Source organism: Cygnus atratus, unplaced genomic scaffold (assembly GCF_013377495.2).
Source record: "Cygnus atratus isolate AKBS03 ecotype Queensland, Australia unplaced genomic scaffold, CAtr_DNAZoo_HiC_assembly HiC_scaffold_116, whole genome shotgun sequence".
NCBI lineage: Eukaryota > Metazoa > Chordata > Aves > Anseriformes > Anatidae > Cygnus > Cygnus atratus.
Window position 1 is genome coordinate 1 of NW_026109709.1, and position 15711 is coordinate 15711.

Here is a 15711-nt window from a genome sequence, read left to right on the forward strand (position 1 = left end):
CCAGGACACCCACACTCCCACGCAGGCTGTATGGAGTCTTTGCAAAAACGCATCTTCCTACGGAGTGTGGGCCGATATCGAAGGGGAGAACGGTCCGGATCTTGCCACTGAAGCAGTAACTCCTGCAGGAAGAGAAGGGCCAGAACAAAAAGGGACGTGGACATGCTGGAGAGAGTCCCATGGAGGGCCACAAAACCGACAAGGGAGGAGAGGCTGAGGGGGCTGGGACAATTTACCCAGGAGAAGACAAGGCTCGAAGGGATCTTGCCAATGTATGTAAATACCTGCAGGGAGCGTGCAATGAAGACAGAGCAGAATCTATTCAGTGGTGCCCAGGAACAGAAGAAGAGGTAATGGGCACAAAATGAAACACAGGAGGTTCCCTCTGAACATCAGGAACCATCTTTACCATGAGGGTGACTGAGGACTCACACAGGCTGCCCAGAGACATGGTGGAGATATCCACCTTTTTATATATTTTGAGTATCATTGGAGATACTCAAAATCCCTCTGGACTTGGTCCTGGGTTAGTGACCAAAGGAATTCCAGAGACCCCTGCCAACCTCAGACACAGACACAGACACAGATTTCTAGGTTGGAAGCGACCTCAGGATCATCGAGTCCAACCTCCGACCTAACACTAAGTACTCCACTAAACCATATCGCTAAGCTCTACATCTAAACGTCTTTTAAAGACCTCCAGGGATGGTGACTCCACCACCTCCCTGGGCAGCCCGTTCCAATGCTTAATAACCCTTTCGGTAAAGAAGTACTTCCTAACATCCAACCTAAAACTCCCCTGTCGCAACTTGAGCCCATTCCCCCTCGTCCTGTCACCAGGCACGTGGGAGAACAGACCAACCCCCACCTCGCTACAGCCTCCTTTAAGGTAACTGTAGAGAGCGATAAGGTCGCCCCTGAGCCTCCTCTTCTCCAGGCTGAACAAGCCCAGCTCCCTCAGCCGCTCCTCGTAAGACTTGTTCTCCAGACCCCTCACCAGCTTGGTCGCCCTTCTCTGGACTCGCTCGAGCACGTCCATGTCCTTCCTGTAGCGAGGGGCCCAAAACTGAACACAGTACTCGAGGTGCGGCCTCACCAGAGCCGAGTACAGGGGCACAATCACTTCCCTAGCCCTGCTGGCCACACTGCTTCTTATACAGGCCAGGATGCTGTTGGCCTTCTTGGCCACCTGAGCACACTGCTGGCTCATATTCAGCCGACTATCAACCAATACTCCCAGGTCCTTCTCGGCCAGGCAGCTTTCCAGCCACTCATCTCCCAAAATATTGCAATGGTTACAGAAGACGAGAAGAACAAAGAAGAAGAAGAAGAAGAACAAAGAAGAAGAAGAACAAAGAAGAAGAACAAAGAAGAAGAAGAACCTCAAGCAGTCTGTGGTCCTGTGAACCTCCGGCCTTTGCTCTTCTGCCCCAGACTGTGGCATTATGGATACCTCTCCCTTTTCACTCCAGAATACACCGAATGACACTTGTCCCAGCAGAAATTCCCCTGATGGCACCCCCCTTCTGTTTCTTACCACCTTTACATTGTTAAGGCGTTTGGTCATGCTGTTAATAACTGCCCCTGCCCTCCCTGAAAACTTCAGTCGACCTCAAAGTGCACAAACTGAGCCTTAATGGGAAGGGAATAGGAAAAGAGAGTGGCAAAAGGCAGTGGTAGCACAGCATAAACGCGTACCGCTTTCTGCTGGTTCCCCCAATCTGGAAGGCAAGAGAGCTCATCCCGATGGCCTCAGGTCATCTGGGCAAGGTGGATAAGGAAAGAAAGTCCTCCAAAGGTGGATAAGGAAAGGCTTTCTCAAAGCGCATGCATCTGAGTAGTGCAGCTGGTGCATACAGAGGAGGGGTCCAGCAGGAGCTGGAGGAACTTGCAGGAGAGAGCTCTGGCACCAGGCACTGAGCTTGCCCCCGTTGTTTTCCCAACACCCAAGGCATTTTAAGGAGATCCCCCAGGGGAGGCTGGCGGAAAGCAGCAGGGGAGCAGAGGATGCACACCTGAAGTCCTCCAGCGTCACCTTTTTGGTGTTGTTGATGATCTCCAAGCCCACACTGCGGCAGACTTCTACGTTTCCCATCAGCTTTTCCAGGTCGGTCTGCAAATTAGGACAGTTATCATGGGCCTTCTTCTGGGCTGCCATCTTCGCTATGATGATGCTGCAGGAGAGCTGCAGGGCTGTGGAGCAGCGGAGGCTCTGCACTAAGGCAAAAGTGAAAGAAGAGGATGGGCAAGGCCACCTCCTCCTCTGGGAGCAGAGAGCATAGCTCCTCCCCAGTGTCTGCAAGGCTTCTCAGGGCTGATAAAGGGCAGCTCCTGGGAAAGGGAATTGTGGGTGGTTCCGAGCAGAGGGCTGCGAATCTCCCGCTCCATCCACAGCCCTGGTTCTGGAAGCATCTAGCCCTAGAGACTTGCCAGGAATCCATGGCCAAAGTCCCTCGCCTTGGCCAGCCCTGCTGCTGATGCTCAGAAAACAACATGTGCACCCTCCCACATCCTGCCTGAGAGCAGCAGGAAGCTTGTGCGGTATGAAGTCCGATAGAGCTGCTAAAAACAAGGTCAGGAAATACCTGAGCTTGAAACGGCTGGAGGATGGGAAGCTGCTGGAGGATGGGAAGCTGCATGTGCAAATGCCACACACATCTGTCCTGGTTTTCCTGTTCTCTTCTCGGTGCTCAGAAGTATCCAGAGAGAGAGTTTCACATGTTAATGAGTGTGATTATGTGTGTATAAATAGCGGTGCTTCAAGTCAGAGGGGTGCTTGCTTTGAAAAAATCGCCAAGCACCTGATTCTGCAGAATTATATAATTAATTACTTAATGAAAAGACCTTCACGTGGATTCTGACTCTGTGTGCTTACCGGCCAGGCGCACTGGGCACAAACCTATGGATAACGCCTGCATGTCCAGCTATATGTCATGCACTTCATCTGTCCTTATTGTCTATCCCGATGTTGTTCGTCCTTGTTGTTGTTTGTCAGGCCACTGTCCTGACAAGCAGAAGGACAGCATCAACTAGCTGAACCCAGCTGCAGCAGGGAAATTGTGAACCACATTATTTACATATGCGGCAAAGTCAACTGCCACATGATTTATTGCTAAGTAGCATGGTTTATTTGCAATGCAATGATTTATTTGCACTGTAATGCAACATGAAATGTATTCAGAGTAATACAATGCAATTTATGGCAGGTTAGCTGAGTGCTGCTGATCTCTCTTCGTGGGAACAAGGGCATTCTTCAGTGAGCAGACACATCCTGGACTTTTAATTCAAGATCCTTCCAAACACTGCCCTGTCTCTCACGCAAGCCCTTAGCTTTGACATCCCAACTGCATGAGCGCATGGCCTCTGCTAAGGCTTCCTCCTTCACTGGGAAATGCATCAAACAGTTGCAGAGGAGCTGCGTGCCACAACTGATGAGCAAACACTCACCACAGAGCACATCCCATGGCAGAGGGTGGTCACAGCAGGGCTGGAAATACTGGCCAGGGACCGCCTAGGGTGGCCATGCCACCCTAGAGCAATGCACAGGAACCTGAAGCAGAAGTTTCCTGATGAAACCCTCTCCCATCCTTCACACTGGACTCACGAAAGAGTCAGGCTTCTTCTGTCCTGGTGCCGTGGAGACAAGGTGTTGCTCCGTGTCATCACTTTGCTGATTCTTGGTTTTTCACCAGGGCTTTCATGTTTGCTTTGGCAGTATTGGATGCGGTGGCAGTCACGTGGACTTTACCTGCGGCGACCTCCAGGTTCCCCTGGTGTTTGCTCAGGTTGGCTTTATGGAAAGATGCAGAGTTACGGGAGACGAAGGTGGGACTTGGCAAACAGGCAGATCCCCGTGGAGCCTGTGGGCCTACTGGGGTGGGGGTGGAAGAACGCCCCCATCCTCCTCCCCCCACAGCAGGAACCCCTGTAGGAAGACAATGAGAGGGGATGGGGAGTTTGGTTAGAGAAGCGGAGGGAATTGGCACGGCTGAGCACTGGGGGATAGTGGGGAACAAAAGTGAATGCCTTAAGGGTGATTTCTTCTATCAGATGATGGCTGGGCTGGAGGGGCAGAGCAATCATGGAGGGGGGAAATGATGATGGATGAAGGATGACCCAGGGGGTGCTGGATCACATCTGTGGTGGTGTTGATTATCTTGATGCCTACACACCTCAAGACTTCCAGGGCTGTCACCAGGTGCTTGATGTTTTTCTCCGTGGGCAGAGGGTTGGTGTGGCAGTGGGATCGGGACCAGCCCGTGTGGGCTCACCTTCATTATGAGAACTGAAGGGAGGAGGAAGCACCCAAGGAAGAACAAAGGAACCTCCTCTGCACCATTCACAGCAGCTCAGGGCCACGCTCTTGGCTTTCTCTCCAGGTTGCCCCATATCCTGCATCCCTTGCTGCTGAGCCTGGGTCTGGGCATGTTCCGGGACTGGACACCTGCCAGGGCGTGACTGCAGGCAGCTCGTGGGTGTCCCTCAATAAGGTGTCAGAACATAACCATGAGCTCTCCCCTCAACAAGCTGGAGGCGGTGACTGACAGCTGCCAGTCATCCTCAGAGTGGATGCGAGTGTGGCCAGTATGAGAGGGAATGTGCAGCTCCCACATTTCCATCAGCCAGGTCAGCTGGAGCCAGGCCAGAGCAAACAGCAGCCCTGTTATAGAAAGAGCTTCAGGCTCCGCTTTCTGGGCGCTGAGCCAAACATCGGAGTGCTTCTGAGGGTAGAAATTTTCTCAAGTGCCTTTGGTTTCCATTTGACTCAGGGGAAATGTAAAACAGCCCTGAGTGTGTGCTGTGACAGGAGATCAAACAGCAGTGGGGCCATTTCAAACACAAACAGCCTAGGGCTCATTGCAACCCCCTCATGTCTTTTACCTGTTAGCTCACCCTGTGGCAGAGCTTTCCTTTCCTTACCCCTTGGTCCAGAAGGAAAGCAAGGGAGAAAGCAAGGGAGGGTGAAGAGAACCTTTGAGTGCCAATGCCGAATTTGCATAGAGCACAAACCAGACCAAATAACTGGATGCGGATGGGCAGAGGCCAATGGCATGAGGTTCAACATGGCTAAGTGGTGGGCCCTGCACTTTGGTCACAACAACCCCATGCAACACTACAGGTTTTGGGGCAGAGTGGCTGGAAAGCTGTGCAGAGGAAAAGGATCTGGGGGTGCTGGTCGATGCTTTCCTGAAAATGAGCCGGCAGTGTGCCCAGGTGGCCAAGAAGGCCAACGGCATCCTGGCTTGCGTCAGCAATAGTGAAGGCAGCAAGACCAGGGAGGTGATGGTCCTCCTGTACTCAGCTCTGGTGAGGCTGCACCTCGAGTACTGTGTTCGGCTTTGGGCCCCTCACTACAAGAAGGACATCGAGGCCCTGAAACGTGTCCAGAGAAGGGCTGCGTAGCTGGTGAAGGGTCTGGAACACAAGTCTTCTGAGGAGTGGCTGAGGGAACTGGGGTTGTTTAGTATGGAGAAGAGGAGGCTCAGGGGAGACCTTATTGCCCTCTACAACTACCTGAAAGGAAGTTGTGGGAGCTGGGGATCGGCCTCTTCTTGCAGATAACTAGCGATAGGACTGGAGGGAATGGCCTCAAGTTGCACCAGGGGACGTTCAGGTTGGAAACCGGGAGACATTTCTTGTCAGCAAGAGCAGTCAGGCATTGGGACGGGTTGCCCAGGGAGGTGGTGGAGTCACCATCCCTGGGGAGGTGTTTAAGGAAAGGCTGGTTGTGATACTCGGGGACGTGGTTTAGTGGGTGATATTGGCGGTAGGGGTATGGTTGGCCCAGATGATCTTGGAGGTCTTTTCCAACCCTAATGGTTCTATGATTCTGTGGTCACCGTCCCAAGCGCGGCCACCAGATGTGGCTGGTGCTGGAGGCTGTGTCCTGATCCTAAGAGGACCCCAAACAACCCCAGGCCCCTGGACACGCTGGGGGCACCCAGCTGGGTGCCAGCAGCTTGACTGAGACCCAGCTGGCCACACAGAAGTGTTGCAGAATCACAGAATATTTAACGTTGGGAGGTCTGGAGATCTTCCTCTGGAGATCACCTAGTCCATTCCTCCCCCTGCTCAAAGCAGTCAGCTGAAGCCTGGGGGCTTTTCCATTTCCATTTGAACATCTCTGTAGATAGAAACCCCACAACCTGCTCCAGCGCTTGACCACCCTCACCATAAATATTTGTTCTGATGTTTGAATGGATTTTCCTGTGTTTCACTTGGTGCCTTTTGCCTCTTACCTGTCTACCATATGGAGGTGGTTCCAGTCCTGGGGCCAAAATGCACCATGGGGACCTGCTGTGCCTCTCTCCCTGAGTGTTCGCCATGACCAGTGCCTTTGCAGAGCCACCTGCACCTCCTGTGAACACCCAGCTCCAGGATGCATTTCTGGTTGAGGAGCGCCCGAGATCTTCAGGGCAGATCTTATCAATGTATGTAAGTACGGAGGAGCCACCTCCTGCTCTGCAAAGCTTCCCCTTCCGAAACTTTTTGCAGTATAGCCTCCCTGGCTCTCCTGCAGGAATTTTGCAGCTGAATGCTCGTGAGTAGGAGAGGTGGGGACAGGAAACTGTTTTCCCAGGTAGCCTCTGCTGTGAGGCCAGGGGAAATGGGGTGATTGCCTCTTTCCGCACCATGTTATGGTTTAGCTCGTGTAATGACAGCCCACAAAAGGCCTGCACCTGCACTGCCTTGTAGCCGATGGAGACCCAAGCTGTGCCCTACAGCTCTATGTACAGCCGCCAGCACTGCCCTATAGTCCATTGTATGCGTATGTGTGCCCTATAGCCCTCCATACTGTCCCCCCAGCATTCCCTTATAGCTCTCCACATCCTCATCAACATCCTATACCTGCCCATGCCACCCAGCACTGCCCAATAGCTCTGGGAAATAGGGGTGACAGGTGAGGCAGGACACTCACAGCAAATCTCAATGAGCTTGTCCCACCACCTGTGGCCAAGACATCTAGGTAAATGACATTACTGTGGATAAAAATTCATCTGCAGACAGGCCTGCTTTGGGTGAGAAACAGCCTAGATCAGTGCATTTGGGAGGCCTGCAAGCACTAAGGCCTGGGACTCTGGGGCATGACCCGGCTGGGGAAGAGCTGTGGAGAAGATCCAACTGCAGATATCTGCAATAAATCTAATTTCCTTGGAGGCTCTGGGACCTTCAGTGAAAGCAGAAGTGAAAAACACAGATCGACTGAAAGACGGCACCAGGTTCCAGGGCTCTGAAAGCCAGACAGACAGACAGAAAGGCTTGTTAGCCCTTCCCCTGGTGTTGTGCTCACCCTGCCACCGCTGCTCTTTACCTTTGGGTCTACGCAAATCTTCCATGTTGATGATGTTGATTGTTTCTTCCTTTTCCTCCTTCTTCTTCTACCCCTTCCTGTTTTTATTTTTCCCACTGTGCTTTCACACCTCCTTCTTCTTGCTCTGGTTGGTGATGGAGGAAAAGAGTGGCAATAAACACATCCTTACCCACTCGGTGGGAGCTGCAGATGCTTCTCTCTTCACCGCACCCACCCTGACCCTGCAGCGTCAGCGCTCAGGGACCCCTTCCCCGCTGCCCAGGACATCTCAGGAGCCCAACACCAGTCACTCTCAGCATGTACACATGGCTGCAGACTGCGCTCATGGGATGCCCTGGAAGTTTGGGAGCAGGACAATAGGTTGTGGCTCGAGGTCAGGATCTGCACCTTTTCTGGGAGGAGGCTGATCTCGTTTTCCATCTGATTGTGAAAGCAACCAGAGCAGTGAAGCTGCCCCTCTCCTGGCTTCTTGGGGAAGTGAAGAAAAGGACAACATCTGAGACCTATAGTTGTGCTCTTGCATGATACGGTGTTATTCCAATCCAGAAATGAGTGTCTGGAGGAGATGGAGATCAGGAGCGGGGCAAGATTTGGTCCCTTTTGTGGTTTATATAACTATAGGGTATGCAGGTCACCTCAAATTTGGGTGGTCACAACCTATCTGTCGCCATGTGAGCTCCCACAACAGTCAAGGAAAGGGTTCCGTACCTTAAGCATGGGCATTTGATCACGATTTGGGGCCATCTTGGGGTGTTTTCACTGCCTGCACTGAGAACTGCAGGGCAAGGCCTTGTCTGAGGGATGAGCCAGCGTGGAGGAGAAAGGTTTGGGTGGATAAAAGGAGCTAGCGCGAGACCTTGGAGGTGAAAGTAGGGTGCAGAAAGCTGACGCTCTGCAGAAGGGGAAAGGGTGGATGTCTCTGGAAGTGCACATCCAGCTCTGCTCCCACTCCAAGGACAACTCAAACAAATGCGGAGAACCATTGAGAAATAGAGAAAGTCCTCACTCCTCCATCTCACCTAGAAGAGGGGAACAGGGAATGTTTCTTGGTGCTTTCTTTGTCTCCAGTGTGTTAAAGAAGTGTAAAACACAGACTGTCCCCTCTACCAAGGCTGTACACAACACCAGGGGAAGGGTACTCGTCCTGTGAATCTCCAAACCTGGATGTCATCCTGATCTTCTCAGCAGCTCCTGAGGAGGAACACAGGGGAGGAACACATCCCTGTCCTTCAAGCTTCACCTGCTGCCTTTGAGACATTGTGTGGATGCAAAACACCTACCCTGCAGGTGATGCTGGTGTGTCTCAGATGCTTGGAGACCTCCTTGCTGAGGTTCACCGTGTTACACATGGTGTTGGCTTCACTGTCTGATTCACGTGGCTAGATGAGGGGCTCTTCCCCTTCTACATTTTCTTTTGTTGCCTCCTGAGAAGGTGGTTCCCCAGCTGATCTTGCTGCTAGCGGTGACACTCTAGGTTCTTGCTGTGTCCTCCCCATGCAAGCCAGTCTGAAGACGGGTGGGCGAGAAGCTACTGGAGAAAGGGAAGAGTAGGTTTCCGTGATGTCCGTGGCCTCTTTCTTCTGTCAAGATCATCAGGGGAAGTGTTTAATGAAATCATTGTCCACTAAGACCCTGGGGCAGCCCAGTACCTCTCCCTTTCCCTTCAGCCCATCCTCTCCCTTTGCCATCATCTCGCATGCTTGCCTGATGCTCTCTCCCCTTCCTCTCTCCATCACCTACACAGCTATTGACCAAATGCTATTACTGTGCTGGAGAGCTGACAGGTGAAAGACACTGCTACAGGGAACCAGTTTTTGTGCTGAGACCTGCATCTCATTATGCAGCATCTCACCCCCCCTTAAATTATTCTTGGATCCTTCATGACTCCCAGTGCAGTTTCCCCTGGAGCAGGAGATTTCTCTGTGCATCAGACAAACCCATTTCTTTTCCCTCAGGACATTCTCTGCCTCTGGTGGTGGCTGCTGCTCTTCACCTTCAGGGCAGTATCTGCGATGCTGTATGGATTATCTGCGTGAAAAAAGTGACAGGAGCTACAAGACCACAGCTGGTCTCCAGATAAAGGGCTGGAACCTGGAGAGTTAACAAAACTAGCAGATGAAGCCAAAACACTTTGGAGGACTGGCTTCCTTGACAAAGAGAGGCAAACTGACCTCTCTTATCATCAGGCAATCAGGCGCTCAGACAGGACTGATGCTGGAGAGCATAGGGGAGCTGCTTATATATCTCCTTCTGCAAGGAGAGAATGAACAACCCCTGCCTGTCCCATCTCACCAGGAGGGCAGTCTCATAAGGTCCTCCCCTGAAATACGGAGCACCTTTTCCTTCCCTGCACAGTGAGTGCCCTCTTCAGGAGTGACACCGCGTGGTATTTGCATGCACGGAGCAACACAAGAGCACGGTGAACAGAGGCAGCAGTTTGCACAGCAGGGCACAGGATTTTCCCGTGTTTCCAGTCCTAGCAGTGTACACTTCCTCAGGTATGGCCATTAAGTTGCAGGGTGTATTCCCAGCAGCTGCTGGAGTTAACGCATGAGCTGCCAGAGGTCTCAACCCAGACAGACCCTCTGATAGCAGATGGGGCCCGGCAGGTCTCAGGCCGCAAGGAGTGCACGGGCCTGCTCCGGGAGGCCGGGGCCGAGAGTCAGCTCTCCCGCAGGAGCTGTGGTGGTGTTGATGAGTTGTGTCACCAGGTCAGGGACGAAGCCAGAAGGTTGTGAAGCGTCCAGGAAGATGAACAAGAGATAGACAGGGTGTTCATGGAGACTGTACATATGCAGGAGTCCCAGCCCCGTGTAGTAGGGGAGTTGTCAGAGGGCCACATGAAGTGATCCATCAGAACACTATGGAAGAGGGCTGGAAGCTGGTCACTTCTCGTCCAAGGAGAAAGGCTCTTCCTTCTCCTGAAGACCTGGCACTGAGTGCCCTCCAGGCTGAGGAAGAGCTGGGCAAGACTTCAAGCGAGGCAGCCAGGCCGACAGGCCCTGCGCCTTGTGGGAACGCCCAGAGGAAGCGGTGGGTGATCGTTGTGGGGGACTCCATGCTTCAGGCTGTGGATATGAGGATATATATATGGATCTATCGGTATATCATATATGGATATATGATATATCCATGCTTGGATACGAGGTGTTTTGGAAAGACTGACAAAGGTTGTCCACGAGTCAGACTATTACCCTCTGTTGCTGGAGTGCAGCTCTGCAGAGAGGGACCTGGGAGTCCTGATGGACAGAAGGCTGACCATGAATGTTCCCATGTGGCCAATAAGGCCAAGGGAATTCTGGGCTGCATTCAGAAGAGTGTTGCTAGCAGCTCAAGGGAGGTGATCCTGCCCCTCTGCTTGGCCCCGGGGAGGCCTCACCTGGAGTATTGTGCCCAGTTCTGGGCACCCTGGTACCAGAGGGACATAGAACTACCGGAGCGAGTCCAGAAGAGGGCTACAAGATGATCAGAGGACTGGAGCACCTGTCGTACGAGGACAGGCTGAGAGAACTGGGCCTGTTTAGCCTGGAAAAGAGGAGACCTAGGGGAGGCCTCATTAATGTATATAAATATCTGAGGGGAGGTTATGAAGAGGATGCAGTCAGTCCCTTTTTGGTTGTGCCCAGCGACAGGATGAGAGGCAATGGGAACAAACTGAAGCACAGGAAGTTCTGGCTCAATATGAGGGGGCGCTTCTTTATTGGGAGGGTGACAGAGCACTGGGACAGGTTGCCCAGAGAGGATGTGCAGTCTCCTCCTCTGGAGATACTGAAAACCTGCCTGGATGCCATCCTGTGCAATGTGCTCTAGGTGATCCTGCTCTAGGATTGCTCCATAACCAAGTTATGGCTTAATTTCTCCATATTTTTCAGGTATGAAGAAATGATACCTTAGTAACATTTTTTTTTTTTTAACAGCTAGGAAACAAATATTTGGCATAAGGAACTTGTTTTGCCTTCCATCCTCCATATGAAGATATTCTCAGCCATTTGCATTCATAGAATCCTAGAATCATGATACAGCTTCTGCTCTGGCACCTGGAGCCCTTCCTGCCCTCCTTCTTCACTGCCCTTGGTGCCTGCAGGGTTCTTTCTCACTTTATCACTTTATCTCATAGCTGCTGCTGTCCCTTTTCAACCTGTCTGGAACTGGCTTGCCCCTAGCATGGGGCAGCTCCTGGTCTCTTCTCACAGAGGCCACCCCTGCAGCTCCCCTGTGCCAGCAAACCCTTGCTGTGGAAGCCCAGTACAACGAAGATTGTTTGTTTGAGAAGATTGCTTTTGCTGAGGAGGAAGTTGCAGGACCTGCTGGTCAAAGTGAGGTGCAGGAAGGAAATGTACAGGCAGTGGAAGCAGGGACACCTGGCCTGGGAAGAGTGCAGGGATGCTGTCCGGATATGCAGGGATGGGATCAGGAAAGGTACAGGTGGAGCAGGGTGATGGGAAAGCGGAGGGGAGGAGACGCTCAGCTGAAGCACAGAAACAATGCCCCCTTCCAGGAAACCATGACGTGCTTTCCGCTTGCCTGAGCTGCGTCTCAGCAGGCTCCACCCGACACTTCATCTTCCAGTATGTATTTATTTGTACTTTGACCTGGATGCAGCATTTTGCAAAAGCCAGCAACTTATGCCCTTCTATATCTCCTGTGGTGCCTGACTTCTGGGAAGGAGGCACTGGAGATAACTGTGCGCCTCCACCCATGGGCAGTGTGGTGGGGAGTGGGAGGAGGAGACGTGCCAGAGGTGATTTTGTGCAGGCATTTCCCTACAGCGCAAGGGGTAAAGCTGAAATGGTGCTGAGGGGCTGCAGGGATGGCACAAATAGATGCCCCCTGCTGACAAGGGTCGCTCCTCCTGGCACGGGCTGAGCCACAGAACCGGAGCTGCTGTCTGTCAGCTTTTAGGCTGTCCCCAGACATCCCAAGCAGAGCCGGGATGGCTGCCTGAGCTAGGAAAAAAGCACGGGGCAGAGCAGAGGGAGGACATGGTGGCAGGGGGGTGCCACTGCATCTTGCTGTGACGCTGTCTGTAGGCATCCTTATCCACACGCTAAGCATCTCTGCAAGGAGGATATATGCAGCGTACAAGGGTAAGAGCATTGTTTATTAGTTATCACCCGTAAGCGTGAGTTAGTACTTTACAAGCCGCTGTTAGCTTATTGGCAAAGTCACCGAAGCTGTAGGCCAGTTAGGAGGGACCAGGCTGCTGGTGGTGCTATCTCCCACCAGATTTATCATCAGACACCACCTGTGACTTCCAAAGAGGCAGCACAGTGAAATCTCTACCTCCATCCTTGATGAAAATCTCGCGTGGGAGGCTTTTGACAGCAAAGGTGTCTTCACTCACATGCCTTTGGAATAGGGTGGGGGATCTATATCGTCTACCTGGACTTTCAGGATTGCTTTCTCACTGTTGGACATCTTGGCTCTGACACGAATATTCCCCAAGGAGACCTCCAGGGTTTCATGCTCGGACTGTAGCTTGGCTCGCTGGAAGAGTGTGGAGCTGCTGTAAGGCTTGCTTTGCATCATACGGGAGAAGACTGCATTGAGGTTTCCCATGTGGTTCTCTGATTTGAAGAGCTCCAGAGCAAACTCGATGTTGTAAAGGATGTAGTCGAAGGGGTTGGAGAACATGATGGCCAGTGAGAAAGAGCTGGCCTTGCAGACCAGGACACCCACACTCCCACGCAGGCTGTATGGAGTCTTTGCAAAAACGCATCTTCCTACGGAGTGTGGGCCGATATCGAAGGGGAGAACGGTCCGGATCTTGCCACTGAAGCAGTAACTCCTGCAGGAAGAGAAGGGCCAGAACAAAAAGGGACGTGGACATGCTGGAGAGAGTCCCATGGAGGGCCACAAAACCGACAAGGGAGGAGAGGCTGAGGGGGCTGGGACAATTTACCCAGGAGAAGACAAGGCTCGAAGGGATCTTGCCAATGTATGTAAATACCTGCAGGGAGCGTGCAATGAAGACAGAGCAGAATCTATTCAGTGGTGCCCAGGAACAGAAGAAGAGGTAATGGGCACAAAATGAAACACAGGAGGTTCCCTCTGAACATCAGGAACCATCTTTACCATGAGGGTGACTGAGGACTCACACAGGCTGCCCAGAGACATGGTGGAGATATCCACCTTTTTATATATTTTGAGTATCATTGGAGATACTCAAAATCCCTCTGGACTTGGTCCTGGGTTAGTGACCAAAGGAATTCCAGAGACCCCTGCCAACCTCAGACACAGACACAGACACAGATTTCTAGGTTGGAAGCGACCTCAGGATCATCGAGTCCAACCTCCGACCTAACACTAAGTACTCCACTAAACCATATCGCTAAGCTCTACATCTAAACGTCTTTTAAAGACCTCCAGGGATGGTGACTCCACCACCTCCCTGGGCAGCCCGTTCCAATGCTTAATAACCCTTTCGGTAAAGAAGTACTTCCTAACATCCAACCTAAAACTCCCCTGTCGCAACTTTCGCCCATTCCCCCTCGTCCTGTCACCAGGCACGTGGGAGAACAGACCAACCCCCACCTCGCTACAGCCTCCTTTAAGGTAACTGTAGAGAGCGATAAGGTCGCCCCTGAGCCTCCTCTTCTCCAGGCTGAACAAGCCCAGCTCCCTCAGCCGCTCCTCGTAAGACTTGTTCTCCAGACCCCTCACCAGCTTGGTCGCCCTTCTCTGGACTCGCTCGAGCACGTCCATGTCCTTCCTGTAGCGAGGGGCCCAAAACTGAACACAGTACTCGAGGTGCGGCCTCACCAGAGCCGAGTACAGGGGCACAATCACTTCCCTAGCCCTGCTGGCCACACTGCTTCTTATACAAGCCAGGATGCTGTTGGCCTTCTTGGCCACCTGAGCACACTGCTGGCTCATATTCAGCCGACTATCAACCAATACTCCCAGGTCCTTCTCGGCCAGGCAGCTTTCCAGCCACTCATCTCCCAAAATATTGCAATGGTTACAGAAGACGAGAAGAACAAAGAAGAAGAAGAAGAAGAACAAAGAAGAAGAAGAACAAAGAAGAAGAACAAAGAAGAAGAAGAACCTCAAGCAGTCTGTGGTCCTGTGAACCTCCGGCCTTTGCTCTTCTGCCCCAGACTGTGGCATTATGGATACCTCTCCCTTTTCACTCCAGAATACACCGAATGACACTTGTCCCAGCAGAAATTCCCCTGATGGCACCCCCCTTCTGTTTCTTACCACCTTTACATTGTTAAGGCGTTTGGTCATGCTGTTAATAACTGCCCCTGCCCTCCCTGAAAACTTCAGTCGACCTCAAAGTGCACAAACTGAGCCTTAATGGGAAGGGAATAGGAAAAGAGAGTGGCAAAAGGCAGTGGTAGCACAGCATAAACGCGTACCGCTTTCTGCTGGTTCCCCCAATCTGGAAGGCAAGAGAGCTCATCCCGATGGCCTCAGGTCATCTGGGCAAGGTGGATAAGGAAAGAAAGTCCTCCAAAGGTGGATAAGGAAAGGCTTTCTCAAAGCGCATGCATCTGAGTAGTGCAGCTGGTGCATACAGAGGAGGGGTCCAGCAGGAGCTGGAGGAACTTGCAGGAGAGAGCTCTGGCACCAGGCACTGAGCTTGCCCCCGTTGTTTTCCCGACACCCAAGGCATTTTAAGGAGATCCCCCAGGGGAGGCTGGCGGAAAGCAGCAGGGGAGCAGAGGATGCACACCTGAAGTCCTCCAGCGTCACCTTTTTGGTGTTGTTGATGATCTCCAAGCCCACACTGCGGCAGACTTCTACGTTTCCCATCAGCTTTTCCAGGTCGGTCTGCAAATTAGGACAGTTATCATGGGCCTTCTTCTGGGCTGCCATCTTCGCTATGATGATGCTGCAGGAGAGCTGCAGGGCTGTGGAGCAGCGGAGGCTCTGCACTAAGGCAAAAGTGAAAGAAGAGGATGGGCAAGGCCACCTCCTCCTCTGGGAGCAGAGAGCATAGCTCCTCCCCAGTGTCTGCAAGGCTTCTCAGGGCTGATAAAGGGCAGCTCCTGGGAAAGGGAATTGTGGGTGGTTCCGAGCAGAGGGCTGCGAATCTCCCGCTCCATCCACAGCCCTGGTTCTGGAAGCATCTAGCCCTAGAGACTTGCCAGGAATCCATGGCCAAAGTCCCTCGCCTTGGCCAGCCCTGCTGCTGATGCTCAGAAAACAACATGTGCACCCTCCCACATCCTGCCTGAGAGCAGCAGGAAGCTTGTGCGGTATGAAGTCCGATAGAGCTGCTAAAAACAAGGTCAGGAAATACCTGAGCTTGAAACGGCTGGAGGATGGGAAGCTGCTGGAGGATGGGAAGCTGCATGTGCAAATGCCACACACATCTGTCCTGGTTTTCCTGTTCTCTTCTCGGTGCTCAGAAGTATCCAGAGAGAGAGTTTCACATGTTAATGAGTGTG

General features: G+C 52.4%; 1 protein-coding gene across 1 annotated transcript; it reads right to left on the reverse strand.

The window, feature by feature from the left end:
- Nucleotides 1-61: 61 nt before the first annotated feature.
- On the reverse strand, nt 62-15142 carry LOC126913662 (uncharacterized; the record flags this gene model as incomplete). Its single annotated transcript, XM_050716633.1, has 5 exons — nt 14994-15142; nt 12657-13100; nt 3749-3831; nt 2016-2193; nt 62-122 (listed from the first exon to the last, which is right to left on the reverse strand). Coding segments are annotated over exons 1-5 (909 nt in total), but the record flags the coding sequence as incomplete, so codon positions are not given.
- Between the last annotated feature and the right edge of the window lie 569 nt (nt 15143-15711).